The sequence below is a fragment of the Sebastes umbrosus genome, chromosome 18 (assembly GCF_015220745.1).
Source record: "Sebastes umbrosus isolate fSebUmb1 chromosome 18, fSebUmb1.pri, whole genome shotgun sequence".
NCBI lineage: Eukaryota > Metazoa > Chordata > Actinopteri > Perciformes > Sebastidae > Sebastes > Sebastes umbrosus.
Window position 1 is genome coordinate 1,383,792 of NC_051286.1, and position 21,774 is coordinate 1,405,565.

General features: G+C 38.7%; 1 protein-coding gene across 1 annotated transcript in view; it reads right to left on the minus strand.

Annotated features, from left to right (window-relative positions):
* The window catches only part of cfap61 (cilia and flagella associated protein 61), a 40,034-nt gene extending 18,386 nt beyond the window's left edge, over positions 1–21,648 (minus strand). The window contains exons 1-16 of the mRNA XM_037749877.1: positions 21,302–21,648; positions 19,666–19,823; positions 18,819–18,969; positions 18,510–18,586; positions 18,200–18,267; positions 17,995–18,115; positions 16,845–16,977; positions 15,633–15,803; positions 15,388–15,476; positions 13,501–13,540; positions 12,426–12,562; positions 11,679–11,805; positions 9,988–10,065; positions 8,763–8,969; positions 6,943–7,071; positions 1,570–1,697 (exon numbers count right to left, since the gene is read on the minus strand). Of these exons, the coding sequence (XP_037605805.1) occupies positions 1,570–1,697; positions 6,943–7,071; positions 8,763–8,969; positions 9,988–10,065; positions 11,679–11,805; positions 12,426–12,562; positions 13,501–13,540; positions 15,388–15,476; positions 15,633–15,803; positions 16,845–16,977; positions 17,995–18,115; positions 18,200–18,267; positions 18,510–18,586; positions 18,819–18,969; positions 19,666–19,808 (1,799 nt within the window). The 5' untranslated portion in view covers positions 19,809–19,823; positions 21,302–21,648. The remainder of the gene's footprint in view (positions 1–1,569; positions 1,698–6,942; positions 7,072–8,762; positions 8,970–9,987; positions 10,066–11,678; positions 11,806–12,425; positions 12,563–13,500; positions 13,541–15,387; positions 15,477–15,632; positions 15,804–16,844; positions 16,978–17,994; positions 18,116–18,199; positions 18,268–18,509; positions 18,587–18,818; positions 18,970–19,665; positions 19,824–21,301) is intronic.
* Positions 21,649–21,774: the final 126 nt, after the last annotated feature.

Genomic DNA, 21,774 nt, shown 5'->3' on the forward strand with positions numbered 1-21,774 from the left:
TGTGACACTAACTGACAGATTCAGGCTCAGACAGCGTTTCCTCTGCTTAGAGAAGTTCTGGTTGGGTACAAGTTTAGATTTAGATTTGGTTCCTGGCCCTGATTTGATTCTCCTGCAGGTTGCATCATACAGTAGTGCAAGATGAGTCAGGCCTGCACAGAAACCGATCACCGGCGTTCGCCGCACAATGCATACTGGTTAGATTTGTGTCCAACTGTGACGTCGTAGTCGATGATAACCTCACAAGACAGCTGCTCTCCACGGACTGCAAGAAACGCCTGGCTGTCGCCTGATCAAAGAGCTGATTGGCTCTTAGTTTTGACAACAACCAGGTTTTGTAGAAAATCCTAATTTTCTGTGTGACTGTAATAACTAACCCTAAAGATTGTAGGCTTTTAGTCTCATGTTGTTCAATGAAGGTTAGGGGTGTCACGATTCTCCAAATCCACAATTCGATGGAGTCTTGATTGGTAAAGATCAACAGATCATTGGTTTTATGACCTGACAACTGTCATTTATACTTTCAAAAGAGAACTGAACTCCATGTTTTATTTAGAAAAGGTTTCAAAAATGAGACTACAACAGTCTACAATATAAAAAGCTGCATCTTTTACTTTTCGATACCAGTATCTGTGTGACCCATCTCAGTACAATCCTTCTGCAGTGCATTACAAATGAGCTATAATCTACAAAAACACAGGTTTGTTGTCATTTACTGTCGCGCTTGTTTCTCTCCTCTGATCGCTGTTTGTTACCGAGGGTGGAGGCGAAGCTTTGGACGGTCTGTGTGCGTTCAACTGTGGTGTTGTTCTGTCAGGAGATGCAGTAACTTAATGTTAAACCAAGTAAGAGAAGAAGAGCTATGAGTAATGAAACAAACTAACTAACTAAAGTCATGCAGTGTAAAATGCCCTGAGTATCGTAGCGACGGGGACGGCCCACATTTCCCATCATGCCTACCTAGTCCCGAGTGCTGGACTGAGTATTTTCAGTTTGCTGTTTTATGTTCCAAAATGCAAACGTTCCTGTTGTACGTGTTTGTAAAGTGTCTGTCCAGAACATGTTGCTGTCTCCGCCCCCTGCTGCTGCTGCTGCCGCCGCCTGATCTCGCCACTTTCAAAGCGACGAGCCCATCGAGTCCTAGCAGTGTCATTCTACTATGATGAAAGCACTTCTTTTATGAATATTATGAGTACAGTATTCAGATAAACTGAAGTTTATTTAATGTTTTTTAATAATTCCATGTCTTATAGTGGGGGTCTTTGTCTCTAATCTAGTTTTAAGACAGGAGCAGCGACTGGTTGGTGTCTGAGTTTTGGTGTAGATAATGAAGCTGCCATGTGAAGACTGTTGTTGATGGGAACATACACAATGCACAGATGGTGGGAGGGTTCGGGGGGGTTAATAGGGGGCCTGACAGCAACTTTTTGCCCCAGGGCCTCTTAAAAGGTTAATCCGGTCTGGTTACAGAAGAGGAACTGCTCCTCACTCAGAAGAGGCCAGTCTACAGTATATAAACATATACAGTCTACATCTGGGAGAAAACTGACACTGAGCATCTTGACTCACCAGAAGCAAAGCACCTCGAGGAAGGATAAACCGGTTTCTGACGCCCCCACCACCACGATCCTGGCGTTAACGGTGACCTTTGGCTCCAGGGTTAATTTCCTGCTGATGAGGCTGAGAGCAAACGGAGCCTGAGACAAACAGAGAGAGACGACGAGGCCGTCACATTCACTAAATCTCACACATAACTGGTGCCATTTACTGAAAGTGAAATATTCCATCACATGCTTCTACCCTTAATTATTAACCCACTAAAAGCACGACATAATAAAACGTCCAATTATTCCCCATTTGACTATCACAGGATGAAGTGGGAGTCATCTTTGTATCAGGGCACTTAATCTGTCCGCTGAAGAGACAGAAACCTTCACAGTGTTAGAGACGTTTAACAGGTTTCTGCTAAATCTGACACTTCTGAAATGTGTGCCGAGTGAAACTTACTGAATATCAACAACCGTCCTTTTATAAGTGGTCGACAAATTCACATTTCACTAAAGACCACTGGACATTAGAGAAGCTAAAATACATATACGCCTTGATGTCGAGATGTTTCACAACAGAATTCAGCTGACTGAACTTCACTATCAATGTTATTATTATTATTATTCTATTATATCCACTGCTGCTATCATTATTCCGGCTACCATTATTGGTATTATTAGTCCTTTTTCTATTATTATTATAGCAGCTGTGTTGTTATTGTTGTTGCCTCTCTCTCTCTCTCAACCCAACCGGACGAGGCAGATGGCCGTCCACCCAGAGCCGGGTTCTGACCAAGTTTTCTAGTTTTTTCTTGCCACTGTCGCACCGAGTGCTTCATTATAGAGTCCTGTCTAGACCTGCTCTATATGAAGAGTGTCTTCAGACTTCTGTTATGATTTGACTCTATAAAAATAAATTGAAGTGACTAAAAGTGACTTAAAACTTCCAAAAAACATCCAAAAAATTGTCCGAAAAAAATGATAAAAATGTCCAAAAAATTAAAGAAAAATGTCAGAAGAAAAGCCAAAGAAATGTCTGACATATGTTCGAAAAAAGTCTGAAAAATGTCAGATGAATGGCTGAAAAAAGGCCAAAAAACATAAAAAAAAATGTCAGAAAAAAGTGCTAAAAATGTCCAAAAATTAAAGAAAAATGTCAGAAGAAAAGCCAAAGAGAGGCAGAAGAAATGTCTGACATATATCCGAAAAAAGGCTGAAAAATGTCCGAAAAAAAGGCAGAAGAAAAGTCTGAAAATGTCAGATGAAAGGCTGAAAAAAGGCCATAGAAATTCTGAAAAATGTCCAAAAAAAAGGCTGAAGAAAGACCAAAGAAAGACCAAAAAATGTCTTTTAAACATTTTTTTTTTGTTCTACATTGAATTTGGCTTCATTGAATCGGCTCCTGTCCCCACACAACTCTGAGCAAGATAAGCGGTTACAGATAATGGATGGATGGATGGATGAATTTGGCATTTATATACCACCAAAATGTGTTTGTTTTCCTTTTTTAATGTTGCCTTTGTGAGATTTAGAGCTGAGAGATGACAGTAAATGAGGAGCGAGAGATGAAATGCAACAAATGTCCCCGGCCGGACGCAAACCGGGGATGCTGCAGGTTATTTATCGGCTTATTTCTGTGTTTCATATGACTGTTGTTTCATAAATATATGAGCTGATAAAACGCGGCTCCAAACTTTGTCCAATGAAATAAACACAGCAATTGTGACTTATATCATTGTCATATGTAGACCCATCACACTGGGTGTAATTATTAATTTTTAAAAATGTATTTATTCATATTTTGTACTTCGTGTACTTTCCTCCTGCTGTCTATAATCAGGTCGGTGTTTGCTCTTTATTCAGATAAACACAGTTAGTAAAGTGTGAGAATAGCAGCGCGTGCAGCTTCAGACTGTAATGAGATGGAAACACGGGGATCAAACGTGTGACCTGACAGTTAAGGAACACTTCTGCACAATCATTACAAAAGAGTCCCGCAGGAATTAGTAGAACACCGCGTTCTAATTTACCAATTCCTCCGCCGCCGAGTGTCTCTGGTCCTCGCAGCTAATGGCTCCTTCATCATCTGTAATTAGGCAGATTGGCCCCACAATGCACCTTGTTGGATGAAAACAGCATCCAGCAAAAAGGGGGGGAAACCCGAGGGTGAAATTAACCTTTGTGTAATATTCAAATAATTTCCACGAGGGCATGTGTGCCCGACATCTGTCACACACGGAGGGATGTTGGTGGGTTTGATTAGCAGCAACATAAAAGAGCCTGTTAGTTAGTTTGTGTGCACGCATCAGACAAATAATAATCTTATGAATATGTTTAATTGTAGCAATTAAACAAAAGCAGATAATACTTTTATGCCTGTTTATACTTCAGATCATTATCACCCAGTTTTAAATTTAAAAATTTTTCTAGGGCTTCCAAAGTTAACGCGGTGACGCAAATTAATTTTAACGCCACTAATTTCTTTAATGCAACTTGTGATTTTTAGGTTGTAGCGGGTACCACTTTATGATAATCACATCCCCCAAACTGCATGTGATTATCATAAAGTGGGCATGTCTGTAAAGGGGAGACTCGTGGGTACCCATAGAACCCATTTTCATTCACTGATCTGGAGGTCAGAGGTCAAGAGACCCCTTTGAACATGGACATGACAGTTTTTCCTCGCCAAAATTTAGCGTAAGTCTGGAGCGTTATTTAACCTCCTTCATGACCAGCTAGGATGACATGGTTGACATGGTTTTATAGTTTCATATGATACCAGTATCTTCATTCTAGCTTTAAAACTGAGCCCTCTACAATCTTAGAAATTGAAAGTTGTGTTAATGCGTTAAAGAAATTAGTGGCGTTAAAACAAATTTGCGTCAACGTGTTATTATCGCGTTAACGTTGATAGATCTACTTAAACTAAAACATTGTAGTAACCTTTAAACATTTCGTTGTTTAAGATTCTAAGTCGTGTTTTGTTCCCAAATCCAACAATGAAACATTACAGCAGTAAGTGGAAGCGCTGGACGGGGTAACAGCAGTCAGAGAACCGCCAAGATGGAGATACATTCATAGGTTATTACCTCCTATAGAAGTCATCCATTAAAACACTATCAGATAAACAATCATTTTTCAGCCGTGTGTCATGTAGCCGCTGACGTTTATTGAAAAGGAGTACCACTTTATATGTAAAAAGCCTGTATGTGTTATGTGCCTACATGCATCCATCTGAATACTGCAGGAATTAACCAGATGAGGTAACCAGAGGAACAAAGCTGCTGTCTCATCTGCATGTGCGGTGGAGCAGGTGCAGCAGCTCTTATCACGCTGGAGATGCCTCACCTTCCCTAAACACAATGGCCGCGGCGCTGTGTAATACGATCCCGTATTGACAGAGAGGGAACAGGTGCTTTAGATTTGATTAATCATCCCGAGGCCGCCATCGGGAGGCAGAGGCAGCGCTCGGAGGCGAGGCTCTTATCTGCACGGTAGCCTGGAGATCATGACTGCTGTGTTACCGAGGTGAAGGAGGGAGGGGGGGTGATGGAGTGAAATGAACATACGAGTGTACACGGTGAGAGCGCACTGCTGGACATGTGGTAAATATTTGAAGTACAGGACATTAAAATAAATCACAGCCACATTAGGATGAGATTTAAGAGCAGAACACAAAACTCATGGAAGGAGAGCAGCTGGGGTTATCATTATTCACCCGTCACTTTCATTTAGAAAAAGAAAGAAGTTGCTTTCAACTATCTGCTTCAGAAATTGAAATAGACCCTGAGAGAGAGAAAGAGACGTACTAAGGTACTAAAAATTCACTGAGATTCAGTAAAAACAGCTTAAAGGCCGGCCGAGGTGAGCTTGAAACACACTAGTTCAAGTACTTCAGTTGAAGGATACTGAAATCTTAAGGGCTACTACACAGCTCTATAATCTTCCAAGAACTTGTTGTTTCATGATGACAAAAATCTCTCAATTATCTCATTAAATTTCACAGTGAATATGTAAAGAATGATCAGCTAGCAGAGGCTGCAGCAGGTTCAGTTTTAGAGCAAGAGTGAAGGTAGATGTATATATATGAAACTACAAAACCCAAGGAACCGGTTGGTACCAAACAGTGCTTCCACTTACTGCTGTAATGTTTCATCGTTGGATTTGGGAACAAAACACGATGCCATGTTGCTGAATTCATCCAAAATTGTCCTAGAATCTTAAACATCTGAATGTTTAAAGGTTACTGCAATGTTTTATTCTTGTTTTTGACCCAAAAAGGCAGAATTTTAGGTAGATCTATCAACGTTAACGTGATAATAACACGTTGAAGACAAATTTGTTTTAACACCACTAATTTCTTTAACGCATTAACACAACTTTCAATTTCTAAGATTGTAGAGGGCTCAGTTTTAAAGCTAGAATGACGATACTGGTATCATATGAAACTATAAAACCTGATGAATCCATCGGTACCAACTATGTCATACTAGCTTGTCGTGAAGGAGCCTAAATAACGCTCCAAACTTGCACTAAATGTTGGCGATGAAAAACTGTCATGTCCATCTCCAAAGGGGTCCCTTGACCTCTGACCTCCAGATCAGTGAATGTAAATGGGTTCTATGGGTACCCACGAGTCTCCCCTTTACAGACATGCCCACTTTATGATAATCATATGCAGTTTGGGGGCAAGTCATAGTCAAGTCAGCACACTGACACACTGACAGCTGTTGTTGCCTGTTGTGCTGCAGTTTGCCATGTTATGATTGGAGCATATTGTTTTATGTTAAATGCAGTACCTGTGAGGGTTTCTGGATCAATATCTGTCATTGTCTTGTGTTGTTAATTGATTTACAATAATAAATATATACATACATTTGCATAAAGCAGCATATTTGCCGACTCCCATGTTGATAAGAGGATTAAATACTGGACTAATCTCCCTTTAAGGTTGATTTTGAACAGATATAAAAATGACGAATAACTATGGACAATAATGCTATTAATCCTGATTAAATATTTGAATCGATTGACAGCCCTAGTTTCTACACATAATATTTGTTTTGTTTGTTTGCAGTATTTTAATTTAACACAGGACTAAAATGAATAATGTTGCTGTTCAGAGGCAACTAAAAAACTAGTGGAAAAGCTGTTTGTGGATAAACGTCATGACGAGATGTAATTCATTCCATCATACTGTGTTTTGTACCCGTCTGTACTGGAGTTTCAGCTCCATCCCTTCCACTGTGTGTCCCTCTCTTCCCTGTTGAAACAGCCCCGTCTAGCGGTCACATGAACTCCCTGCTGTGTTTGTGTTTCCTCTGTCAGCAGCCTTCAGCTAATCTACATTCCCTGGCAGGCTGCTCTGCTGTCAGCCAGCTGCTGCTGTGCCCACCTGGTCCTCGGTGATCTGCCTGGAAGGGGAGTTGATGCCAAGCTCCTCCAGCGGGTAGATGATCTGGCGTCGCGGGCGGACAGGGACCGAGCAACCCAGGACAAAATCCAGATGGTGGACGCAGGAATTCTGGGTGCAGAAGAAGAAGAGGGCACGATGTCAGTGAGCTCAGAAAGAGAGAGAGTCCCCTCAGAGGTTAAACAGTGTGGAGGCGACAAAGTGATAATGAGCTCAGGTGAAGAGGTTAGATGATGCAGGGTTTACACCGCTGATATGGAAAACGTCACCCAGTGCCTGAACACAGCTAATGCTCTGCCATTATTCTATTTGCACATCATCATCTCCCAATCTGGTGCTTGTTTGTGGAAGGTAATTAGCAGAGGAAGTGGAGGCCTCTACATGTCGAGGAAATGTCTTATTATGGTGTGGAGAGGTGGAGCTGGCAGCACCGTCGGCACCTGCTGCCCCGACCCCGGGGACGGCAGCCTGCTGGGGGACGCACTCTGCAAGAAATGATCCGCTTCAAACATTTAGACATGAATAAACCAATCTGATCAGCCTAAACAGCCACAGAAGACTGTTTACAATATCTGAGATGCTGTAGATTTGTTGTCTATATCTCTTTTATTCATTTATATGTCTAGTCTGCTGTCTTTAGTTTGACTTTATGTAGGTGAAGTGTCTTTCTTTCACTGTTTTTATGTTTAATTGCGCTGCTATGTCTGATACTACTTCATCCTCAATTTATCTTATTTGTATATCTGGTTTAAGGCTGCAGCGATTATTTTCATTGTTGATTAACCTGTTGATTATTTTCTCGATTAATCGATTAGTTGTTTGGACTTTAAAAGCCCAAGATGACGTCCTCATGTCTTGTTTTGTCCACAACTCAAAGATATTCAGTTTACTGTCATAGAGGAGGAACGGAACCAGAAAATATTCACATTTAAGAAGCTGCAATCAGAGAACTTTGTACTTTTATTTCTTAAAAAAATACTGATTATTCGATTATCAAAATAGTTGGCAATTAATTTATTAGTTGAAAACAAAACGATAAATATTTGCAGCTCTAATCTAGTTATCTTAAGCTGTCTTTTACTTTTATATATTATGTACTGTCTATCTGTTTAGCTTAGTTGTTTGTACTTTTATAGATTTTCTGCATTCTCTATCTGTTCATCTTGTGTCTGTACTTTTTCTTGTATGTCTGTATTATATTTTAATGTTCACATGTCTATATGCACATCCTTGTGCTTCTAATGTGGATCCTTAAATAAACAATAAATCCAAATGTAATTTCGGTGTATCACGTGAAAAGGAACATACATCTTAAAAGCTTCACATCAATCACTGGTGAAATCACCTCACAAATTAATGTGCTCATCTTTACTTCACTTTGAGGGATTGAGGGTTTTTAAACTGTTGCATCCAGCTACTATTTGGAGCTACGTACTTGTCAAGCATAGATTTAAAGTAGAAGATGTATTAGATTAGCATCTCGACATAAAATGATCACAAATTAAATGTCTTTGTTTTTGTACGACACATTAAAAATGTGAATTAAATGTGAATTAAATTCTATTATATTTGAACCACCTGCGTTATTTCATTTTCATGCAATCTGTGTTTAGTCTGTGAAATCAACTCATCATCACATCATGTGAGACTGAATGACTCGTGATGAAGGATATTTCTTGCAGTGTTATGCACTGAGGGTCATTACACTAATGACAGTGTGTATCTGAGCAGACATGCACAGAGGCTGGAAGGGGCCCAGTGATGAGGGGCCAGTAAGGGCCCGAGGGTCCCCGTGCACCCACCTCCTGGCTGCGGGATGAGGGGTAGACTCTGAGGAACAGGCAGGACCGCCGAGCCAGCCGGAGGACCTCCTTAAACAAGTGTTTGCTGAAGTGCTGAAAGGAGGGTTTGAGGACAAAGTGGCGTATCTGAGCGTGCTCCTCGTAGCGGTGGTGGCTGAAATAGATGAAGTTCTCGATGTTGTAGTGGGCACAAATGTACCTGATGTCCTAACAAAGACAAGTGGAAATAATGAAGTCAGTTTTCTGCAGATAAACTTCATTTACACAACAAATAATTGTATTTGATATGTTCATTTTCTTTTGTTTAATACAGTTCTCCTGTTTTTGTTCCATTCAAATGATAAGAAACAAAAGCTGCTGATGATTGTTGATTGAACTTCCTTATCATATCAGACCAAACATTTATCTTGATTGCCATCTCACCAGCAGACTTTAGTTCTTTCAGTTTATTAACAATCTTAGTCAAGATATTAAAGTTTTTAAAGATCCTAAATATGTCAGGCAGAATTAAAGGAAAATGTGTACAGAATGATCCACAAGAGTTTTCTATTTCTATTTTCTATACTTCAGTATATAAAGTATGTCTGATGTAACCTCGATAAAGCCCTGGAGAAAATAGGGCTGAAACGAACAATTATTTTCATTATCAATTTATCTTCTAATCATTTTTGATCAGATTAAGTGTCTATAAATCTATAAAATCTAAATTTCCCAGACCCCAAGGTGGCATCTTCACATGCCTTGTTTTGTCTGCTCTACAGTCCAAAAACAAATATATTTAATTTACAATAATATAAAACAGAGAAAAGCCGTAAATAAATAAAAAGTTAATCAAACCAACATTTATTTTGTCCGCTATGTTTCTGCATAATATGACGTCAATCCTGTGCTGAAAGTTTTGCCATTTTTCCCCATTGTTGTTCGGACTTGACGAGGCGTTCACGTGAATTTTAGGGAACTCATTTTTTACAATTATTCCAACACCACATGAATGCAGCATTAAGGCCCAGACACACCAAACCGTGAGAAGTAAAGTGACCTTTATGTGCCCCTTTAAGGAGCAACATTGTGAACATTAAGGTTTAAAAGTAAACAGTTTTAAATGGAGTTCATCACTTATTGATCCTGACAGCTGCAGAATTGTACCAAAAACAGCCACCACCCACCACCCCATCACTCTCAGGTTCATCTGAGGACAATGACCTCACCCACTGACTTCACCCACCTGCTCGTCTCTGATGATCAGTACCCCCACAACCTGACCGTGCACCTGGGCCACGAAGGCCTGCAGCGCCACGCCGTCCTGTGTGAGAACAAAAAACAATACATGTAAATTTACATGTGTGTGTGTGTTGACACCTTCTAGTATCAGTCCGGAGCCATGAATACACATGAAGTGGCTGCAGAAGTAATTATCGGTTTTGGAGCTGCGGCGGCGACAGCTGGGGTGTCAGTCAGAGAGGAGAATCCGTTCAGCTGAATTCTCACCAATCTGTTCGCTGGCATACGCGCCGCCATATTCCTCGTTATTCCAACACAATCATTCCCAGCTCCAGTCACACTCCATCGTCCAAAACAATCATCATGTCATTTGAAAAGTTAAAGGGGAACCAGTTACAATTTGAACGTTCATATTTTCTCTATTTACTGTTTATGATTTACAAACACTGACCATATTACAGGCCAGCTTAATATTATGTTTTCTGCATAATTCAGCAGTGGTGGGTGAATTAGTTTTAGAGTTTTATCTGTAGTGGCAGACGGTCTGCTGCGCCTTAAATAAAGAATAAACACGGAGAAACAAGTAAAAACCATAAAAAGTAAATAGTAGATATATTCAAAGAGAAGACAGGGCAATGAGGGTGGAGGTTTGATTTCAGAGGTGGAGGGAACAAAGAAAGAAACTTTGTGAATGATATTTCCTGCATTTAGACACATTTAGATCAATCTAACAAATTACACATTATGGTGAAAATGGTTATTGTGCTTAAATAACAGTAATCCAACAAAAAAATAATCACTATTATTGTTTTATTTAGTGGTTCCCAACCTTGTTTATCATTGAGGAAACTGACTAAGTGACATATATTATGGATATTTCATATTATATTCAATGTATAACAATAACAGTACAGACAAACTAATAAACTGTACAAATAGTGAACGCAATAACTGCAGGAAGTTTGTGTAAAATGAGAGATTTGGATGAATTTCTTGCAGATTATTTCCTGTGAATATTGTGTAAAAGATGATTTTCTTCTGTTATTTTTAGGAACTTTTAACACAATTCTCTGTCTTTATTATGTTTTATTTTTAATGCTTAATAATCATAGATACTTAGTTCAGTGTCAAACTTTAAAAATGACAATTTTGTTCAGTTTTTTTTTCACAGAAATTAATTAAATGCTGAGATAAAGGCCAACTGTTTACTCTTTTTAAATAAGTTGGACCTCACGACCCCCCGTGAATCTCTGGCGAACCCTAGTGGGGGTCGGGACCCCCAGGTTGGGAACCAGTGGTTTTATTAATGCATTATTCTTCTTAAAATCACACATAGTTCATTAATGGACACCTGATACTTTAGAATAATGTTGTATTTACATCTTCACTTAAACGAGCTCCGTCCTATTTGAATGATGTTCAACTTTAGTGTCTTTTTAGGAGAATATAAGAATAGAAATATAAGTATGTTTTGGTAGTTCGAAGGAAAGGCAGAGGACGTAGGAGTGGGTTGTTTTAGTGTCTGCAGCCTCATTTTGGTAGCTGACTCCCTTAAGCAGGAGGGAGACTAAATAACATGATGATTATTGATCTGAGTGGTAAATCAGGGTTGTATCAGCATCATATCTGCAGTCTGAAGTGAACACAAACAGAGTGTAGAGCAGCTGAAGGTGATATCAGTGTGTGTTGACTGACCGGGTCTCTGCGGGTCTCGTAGAAGCGGTCCAGGTCCTGCAGCAGAGACTCACTCAGTCTCAGACCTTTCACCAGATCACAGACAGCCGGCCGGTCTGCAGCCACGGCCGGCCTCACCTCCACACTCCTGCAGGAACAATCACACCATCATCACTCACTGGTCTGTAACTATGTGGAGAATATTAACAGGAATAATAAGTATTAGTTACAATACATATAGAGGATCATCACCACACAGACAGTCTGTTTCTACTCTGGATTTTATTCTTTCTGTGACCCACAACAGTTTCTGCATCCTGCAGTATAAGATGCTGTTTCTCAACCAGAGGTCCGTGGACCCCTAGTGGTCTGTGATGGTACTGTAGGGGGTCCATGGACGAGTTTTGAATACATAGAAACACTGTTTTCCTTAGTGTAATATGTTGAGTCTTTATCCTGCCTCTGGTGTTTTCTCTCATTAACAATTGACGAGGTTTATGATGGTTTTTCATCAGTTCCTCTTTCTATTTAGTTTTTTACTTTTCTTACATTTCATTTGTATGAAAAGTGCTGTAAAAATAAAGTCTGATTGATTGATTGAGTGTTTATGAATGCAATTTTCATTCACAGTTGGAGCCACAGGTATGTAGAGACCTCCTCTCTGAGCACTAACAATATTAAAGCTGTAAACTTGTTATCCTGGCAGCCGTACCAAGACAGCAACCTGACACACTGATGCTGCCTGTAAGAAGCAGGAAAAGAACCCACCTGAGGCTGGCGCGTTGGAAGACGTAGAGTTCACGGGGCAGCGAGCTGGTGGTGCGGGGCGGCACCCTGACGAAACTCTGCAGCAACAGGAACTCAGGGGACAGCGTCGGGACGGTGATGATGCAGAAGTCCAGGTCCTGATGGACAGACGGACAAGATGACAACTAATACCAACACACACACTTCACTGAGCAGATATGTTCAATATATCATTAAAATATAGAAGACGGAATCTGGCAAAATAAAAATAAATAAATAAATGACTCAATAAATAAATAAATAAATATGCCATTAAAAGTAGCAATTGATAAAATGTGACATAAATTAGTATTTAATATTTAATTTGCTTTTTTATTTATTTACATTTGTTTTTACATTTCTGTTTCGTTATGCAAATGAGGGGGCGTTGCTTTCATGTTGTGTCATGCTTTCAGTCTTAGCATAAATAACTTAAATAAACAAATGCTTAAACACTAAAATAAATATATACATTTACAAAAAAATAAAAAAAAAAAAAAAATATATATATATTTTGAAAAATCATAAAATTAAATACATAAATAAATAAAAGTGGAAATCAAACAGAAGCGTAAATAAATAAGGGAATTAATGCAAAGGTAAATAAATTAAAAAAAAAGCAATATTAACTCACATTTTATCAATTAATTAATTTATTATACATTTATTATTAATATTGGTTTTGCTACTTTTAATGTCGAGTCATTTATTTATTTATGCATTTATTTTTTATTTTGGCAGGTTCCATCCTCCATATTAAAAAAGGTAATTTTCTAAATAATTCTCAGGGATCTTAAACTTTATAAACTTCCCTGGAAATCAATGTAGATTACTTTAAAAATCCCCCCGAATGTGTGAAGGAATCCAGCTTCTTACTTTTACATACTGGGACTTATTTCTCTAACTGTCACACTTCTTGCACACATTATGATTCCAGGGACGTGTGAGTATTGTTCTGTTATCTCCTGCACAGATACACTGACTTATGTTCCGTTGTCTGTTTGGGACGCTCGTAAACAAAGACTTATTTTCTAGTAAAAAACAAGATGATACTTACAGGGAAAAGTTTGAATATATATGGAATAAAGTCCACTGATCTGAAAGAGAAGAAGAAGAAGAAGAAGAAGAAGAAGAACAAGAACAAGAAGAAGGGGAATTTAAGTGATAATATGTGTGAATGCCAACTTGAGAATCAGAGCCAAGCTTTCACTGTGGTGCAACAACTGGCCGAGCGGCCTGCCCGCTGCTTCCAGCTCAACTTCTCGCCTTCAACCCTGTCACGCTGTCACTGTCAGCACAGCTCTCATTAATAACATGCTCACTCTCGGCGGGAAGCGGCTCACCACCATATTCAGTAACAGCTGGGAGGTACGGCGGCGGTGAGAGGAGCTCAGCAGGAGCCAACTAACAGTCACTCTCTCTGCTTTAACACAACATATGACTGATGTAACGCTGGACGGCTGCCAGCAGCACCGCCTCACACATTCAGCAAATATGCAGGTTTCAAATATGGAATACTTTTTAAAATATTGTTGCATAAGTTGCATGTTGCCCTTTAACTAACTGTTTCTTCATCTTCTTTCACTTTAATGTTGAATATCTCATATTTATAAATACAATAAATCAATTCTGTCCAACATATTGCAGTATTTACTGTGTACTTTCCTCGGGTTATACAACATGTTACATGTCAAAACATTAAAACATTTTTGATTATATAAGAATTTTAGGGTCTACTTTGATATAAATAAAACATTCTTGAAGTTCATCACAACAAGTAGGATCAGGAGAAACCTGCAGAAAACATTTTCTTGAGCTCAAGACTATTCAAGTTTTTTTTTGCATTTAATTAAAGGAGAAGGTAGCCGTTAGTCTATATATTTATTATGGTCAACGAATCCCAAGAAAAGACCAAAACCAACAATGTGTTCAGTCAGTCTCTCAAAACTTTCTGACTTCCTGTCTGTGGCTCTACGCAAATTAATTACACATTTTTTATGTGTTCAAAATGAACCTTAAAGGGAGATTTGTCAAGTATTTAATCCTCTTATCAACATGGGAGTGGACAAATATGCTTTCTTTATGCAAATGTATGTATATATTTATTATTATAAATCAATGAACAACACAAATCAATGACAGATATTGTCCAGAAACCCTCACAGGTACTGCATTTAGCATAAAACAATACGCTCCAATCATAACATGGCAAACTGCAGCCCAACAGGCAACAACAGCTGTCAGTGTTTCAGTGTGCTGACTTGACTATGACTTGCCCCAAACTGCATGTGATTATCATAAAGTGGGCATGTCTGTAAAGGGGAGACTCGTGGGTACCCATAGAACTCATTTACATTCACACATCTGGAGGTCAGAGGTCAAGGGACCCCTTTGAAAATGAACATAACAGTTTTTCATCGCCAAAATTTAGTGCAAGTTGGAGCGTTATTTAACCTCCTTCGCGGGAGGCTAGTATGACATGACCTAAAAATCGCCAGTTGTATTAATGCGTTGAAGAAATTATTGGCGTTAAAACAAATTTGTGTTAATGCGTTATTAACGTTAACTTTGACAGCCCTAGAAAAAACATCTCTTTTTTTTTTTAAAAGTCTCAGTAGTTTCCTAAACCAGCTGGTCTCTGTAGTTTTTATTAAACAAACAGGAGGAAATAGAGCATTTGTTGGGGACTATTTTCAGTGGCGGATGAATCCGCATGTGGTGCTCTAGTGAGTATTAGTGGCAGCTGGACAGTGTGTGTGGGGTTGAGTCAGAATAAACTACCGTGTGTGTGTTGATGGTGATGAAGGAACATGTAACTCAGTGACACTTTTCATGGGATTTGTTGACAATAATAAAAAACATAGATTATTGCCAGCTGTATCCTTTAATTTTAGAAGATATGTATTTAATTAACACCCTCACCCAGACCTCAGCTTGACTTTACCTTGTTTCATAGTTCTTGTTAACAACAAAGAAGTCAATACAGAAAGCGTTGGGTTTCTCTGAAACACGTCCAGTCGACTGTTTCTCCTCCTGATGAAAGTGACAATAAACACAAACACACCACAAAGTAGAAGATAAAGACTGAAGACTGTACTACTGTAAGACTGCTGTACTGTTAGACACTGTTGTTTTCATACTTCATCATGTCTTTACTACTACCTGTAAGTTACAGTTACAGTGATTTACCTGCTGTGAGTCGTGGGTCTGGGTTTCTCCTGAGTCGGACTGAGCAGCAGCTTCGTCGTGTTGCTGCAGTTTGGACAAACCATCGAACTCACTCAGGTCAAAGCCGTCGTGCAGACGTCTCAAATTGACATCACGAGTGACGCTAATGAGGCCGACGGCGGCTCCGTGACTCTGCAGAGAAAACACACACACAGACACAGACATCTTTACATCACATTTCCCTCTTACTATAATACATATCTATAACTAAGGCTGCACGATTTTGAAAAAAATATCTAATTATGATTATTTTGACTGACATTGCAATATGATGACAATATTAGAGGGAATGATCATTTTCACATCAGGAAAAACTGCTGTGTCCATTTTCAAAGGGGTCCCTTGACCTCTGACCTCCAGATGTGTGAATGTAAACAGCAGTTTGCCATGTTATGATTGGAGCATATTGTTTTATGCTAAATGCAGTACCTGTGAGGGTTTCTGGACAATATCTGTCATTGATTTGTGTTGTTAATTGATTTCCAAAAAATATATATACATACATTTGTATAAAGCAGCATATTTGTCCACTCCCATGTTGATAAGAGTATTAAATACTGGACTAATCTCCTTAGCCTTTGTATTATTATTTTAAACTGGGCTTCAGTTTTGGACTGAAATGTGTCTGTAACAGATCATATACCAGGATAAGAACTATTTAAATATTAAATATATATTCTGTAACTTCTCAAATAGGTTATTGTGTTGAGCAGAGTGAACAGCCCAACCCTCTGGGGCAATGTTGGACTGTTTGTTCTCCGACTGCTGAACATATTCAGACAAAAAGCCCAAAATGCTTCAGATGTCTGGACACAATATGTTCAGTGAGAGCATGTCTTGGCCAAGTATCAGCTCGTATCTGCCATATGCTGTCGTGAACACATGTCGGCCCGACTGGCGGGGAGGGGAGAGGAGATCTGTCGCCTCCCCGGTTCCCCGAGGGAACGCACCCCAGCGGGGTTTCAGTCAAAGCATCGTCAGCGAGCTGCTATGACATTATGGATCAGAAAGGACTGGGAACAAATCACATAACTCTCATACGATCAGACAAGCAGGAGGGTGCAGCTACAGTATTTAATTTAGCTTCTGCGGATCAAAAATTAACCTGAAATTTAAAGAAACATGGAATTATGTGTGTTTTAAGTGAGGAAAAGGTTAAAAGTTGGAACAAACCTCACAAACAGCGATGTGATTTTCCTCGTTCTGTGTCTCGATGAGCTCTGCCAGGAGGTACGGCTGGTCGAGGGCTGACAGAAGTTTGGTCTGCTCTGAAATCACTCGCACGATGTCATCATGATCTTCAACCCTGGAATGTACAAATAGAGGAGAAGCCTTCAGCTTAAAGAACCACCAGTCAATATAATGTATATCAGTGATTCTCAAAGTGGGGTCCGTGTCACTCTGTCAGGGGTAAAATTTCTTTAAATGTAGGTTATAAATGCTGTCAAGTTGAGTAAAAATGTAATTTCGTAATGCATTATGCTTCATCGGTGTTATGATTATCAAGGAGTCCTTGGAAAATATTCTCCCCTTTAGCTGTGATTTATATTACAATCAATCATATCACTCTCTGTAACATGAAAAGGCTGACTGATAGTGCTTAACCCACTAATAATTATAACAAAATCAGCAGCTCCTCAAAACCTTTTAGCCTCTTTTAGATCAGAGTTTACGGTTTCAGTTTGTCAGCTTGTTTTTCTTCTGCCCCCATGTGGCCAGAAAAAAGCAATTAATGCAGCTTTAACTTCACCCAGTTCCAGCACAAAAGACCCACAGCCACTCTCGTCACACTGTGTGCTTCTAATGAAATGTGGGCACGATACATGACCGTTAAAGTCAGCCCGGCTGCACGAAAATGACACGAATTACACGATAACGAGCAAGGCAATAACAACACCGTTCATGTGCACGCCATGTAGTCTGTACTGACTACAGAGTAGTCTGTGCATGCACGTGAATATACTACGTTCAGAGTTAGTGACGTAGAATAAAAAGAGAGAGAGACTGCTGGTCTCACGGGTTTTTTAGTGACGCTTATGACGTTTTTTCCGTACTGATGTTACGTTGTTTCCATACATATTGCATTTAGTCTACCTACTTGTTTTAAGGCCAACGATGATGTTTTTCCTAAACCTAACTAAGTTAGGAGGGCGTTCCAGCCAGCTCATGACATGCTTAAGATGAAGGCAAAAGTTCATCACCTTGATCTCCACACTGTTTTCACTGCACTAAACATGAATATGCACTATATGTATTTGAGCTATACTGTATATACATTTCACTGCAGATACTATGTTAGTGAGGAGGAGTCAGCTGGAATCACCTGGCTGGACGGATGTGGCGCTTTGGATAGTGTTCTTGTCTGTGGCAGATCAACGCTAAGCACTGAGGCGCGGTGTGAGTCAGGCGCTGCAGCGGCTCAAACACCTCATCCAGCGCCGGCTCTGGACAAACAGAAATCACAAGACTCGCAAGTTACTTTCTGAATTAATGAAAAACCTAACAATGAATTTGAAGGAGCTCTTCACCTAAAGCACCAACGTTCGGGCTGACCAGGCAGACGTGTTCAAGCTCTGCGACGGCGTTAAAGACAGCCCTGTTAAAAGAAGCAGAGCAGGAATTATAACATTAACCTCTATGAATCTACATTCTGTGGTTGCGTCTAACCAAAGCACCTTACAGTAACTACTGTTTTTAATATGCATGAGATTTGGGAGTTGAACCCTGACAGTTATGTTCATAACTTTACAGTTCAGCTGTCTGTAATCACTACACCATACAAAACGTCAACGCGTTTTATTCCTTTAAAAAAGGGCTTATACCCTTATTTTTTCATACCTCATTATTTCTTTTACACTTGCTGTGGCGAAATCCGGCTGTGCCACGAAGAGGTGGAGGAAGAGTGTGTTCAAAGGCTGCAGAGGGAAGAAGATTCAGCAAGTTTTCTCATCTAAGAAGTAGTTTTACTTCAAACTTTAAATAGTGAAACAGTCTTAGAATGAGCATATCAGATTAGATCTGTTGGTGCTAAAGATCCATGTGATCTTGTACAATTAAAAACTAATAGCACACAAAGTATTAATCTTAAAAACAACTCCACATCAGCAGCTCTTTGCTGTATTATCTGAATTCATGAACGATACACACTGTGCATTGTCCAGCGCCGAAGTGTTTCTGGAGGAACGGTTCCCACTGAGTCTGATCCACCAGGTCGCCGACCGGGTGATCGAAGAAGGAAGCGTGAGCCACGATGTCGTCCTTTTCATTGGCCAGAGTCACGGCCAGATTGGCTTTCTCTCTGGACGAAACAAGAACCATGTTGAGATGACATCACATTTACTCTGTGACCTTTTACAAAAAGAGAAACTAACACTACAGGAGGAGTGGAGGTGGTCAAAGCCCTGGTGTCTGACAGGTATTTATTCTGTATACCTCTATACAGAAGGCCTATTAATTACTGTCTACACTCTATACTGAACCCTCCTGTTGAATTTGACCGATTTACAAGTTTTCTCTCTGAAAAATATAGTTAATTTAATCTCCATAACTTTGTCCACACACGACATGTGAACAGAGAGAGGCCAGGAAACTGACAGTGAAGATACATTAGAGGAGGAAGTCATGAAGTCATGAAGAAGACAACACAGATCCAGAAAGAGACTGATGCCTTTATGTCCTTTCTTTACTAATAAAATCATACCAGTCAGTTCTGACTGGAAACATATTTGTTATAGTCAAAATAATCCATACATTTTGCTTTTATTTACTCAACAACTAGTTGTATGAGCTCAGGTCAACGAGGCCTACAGGCCATAAATAGCAAATAGAAGTTCAGAACTTGTAATACTCACAAGAACTTGAGTTGATAAAAAGATCTAACTCTACATTAGGTGATGATATGTATCATTTTGGACCGGGAACACAACAGTTAATAAACATGAAACGAACACAACAGGAGGGTTAAGACACTAAACAAAGAAATGTTTTGTCTTACAGAAGATGAATTACGTTGATCCTTCCAAAAACTGCCATAGCCGAGCGGCTGATGAGGCTGTCGATCCCCTGAGCATCCGCTGATTCACTCCTTCTGACGGTCACAGTTTCCTGTTGGCCCCTGGCTGATGTTATGGTCCTCATCTTCACCTGGACTGACTTTAAGAGAACAGCACAGAATCAAATCAGCCACAACAAAACCAGAGTTGGAAGAAGTATTCAGATCCCATTTAGTCAAGTGAAAGTACTAATACCACACTGTAAAAATATTCTGTTACAAAAATTCTGCATTGAAAATGTTACTTACGTAAATGTATGTAAGTATAATCAGGAAAATGTACTTAAAGTATTAAAAGTATAAAATTAATATTAATTAATTAATTAATATAATTAATAAATTATATATTCTATCATTAGATTATTATTACTGATGCATTAATGTAAAAGCATGATTTTACTGTTGTTGGTTTTGAAGTATTAACTAATGATTATCTGTATGGATTATGATTATTTGCTCCATTAATCGATTAATTGTTTGGTTTGAAAAAAAAAATAGTGAGAAATGCCGCCACAATGACCCAAAGCCCAATGTGACACCTTCACAATGTTTGTTTTGTCCAACCAATAGTAAAAAATAATAATAAAAAAAATGATTGATTGAAAATGATTTTTTGTAAACAAATATTTTCTTTAAAATAATAATAATAATAATAATAATAATAATAATACATCCACAGAGCTTTTAGAAAGGTTCCAAATAAAAGTATCGCTTTTCCTAAAAAATATTATTATGATTGTGAATTAATTCTTTTAAAGTTTTTGTGTGTCCAAAATTAATGTTTTGTTTATCTCTGAGGAAGATATCTGATATCTTTTTTTTATACTTAATTTTTTCGAGATTGTTTTCATATATGCAATTTACTGCTCATACTTACAAAAGTTTATCAACAAACTTCTAAGTAATGAGCATAGAAACGAACAAAGAGACAAAACAAGACGTACATAAAAGAAAACGACATCAGCATTAGAAATGATTAAAAATAAAAAAGATATCTGACGTTTGGTTCCCACTTCTAACAAGGTTTCTAACAAAGTGTGACATCTAGTGGCTGAACGTTATATTATCAATAGCACCTTTAAAGACTAATTAATCAAACATCATATTTTATACTGTAAGCTCTTCGTATGTTTCGTATGAAGAAATCTTGATTTGTAAAGTGACTAAAGCTGTCAGATGTAACAGTTAGCTAGTGTTGTAAAAACTACAATATTTGCCTCTGAGATGTAGTGGAGTAATATAAAGTACTACTCCACTACAGTAACTATAATAAATAATAAATCATAATATATATATACACCAACAACTAGTTATTAAATAATAAATAAAAATATATATATATACACCCACTACAGTAACTATAATAAATAATAATATATATATACCCACTACAGTAACTATAATAAATAATAATATATATATACCCACTACAGTAACTATAATAAATAATAAATAATAATATATACATACACCAACAACTACAGTTATTAAATAATGAATAATAATATATATACCCACTACAGTTAAAGTCTAAATGTGAACCAGAACCAGAACCAGAACCAGAACCAGTGTTACTCACCTTTCACAGTCCTCCTTTATAAACTACAACTTCAGTATTATTGGTGAACTTTCTGTTAGATGAGGGTGAGATTATAAACTAAATGATATTTAGCTGTTAGCTTTATAAAACAGTAAATGATTGAAGGTAACTATTTGTTAGCTGTTAGCTGTTAGCTGTTAGCAAAGATGCTCTCTGCAGTCACAAACTCCGTAACCATAGCAACGGAACGGAAGTCGCAAGTTAGTGATGGGAATTTGGGCTCTTTTTAGTGAGCCAGATCTTTTGGCTCAGCTCACCAAGAAGAGCCGGCTCTTTCGGCTTCCAAACGGCTCTTCGTTTTACCACTTCTGCCTTTTATAATTCAGCCAAATTTAGCGCAGTTTTGAGTTTGTAACTTTTTACACGTATAAATCATTGCGGGTCGGTTTCCCATGTGCGCTTGCGTGTGGCTACGCTGTGCAGACCGCTCCGCTCGACCGCTTTAGCTGACG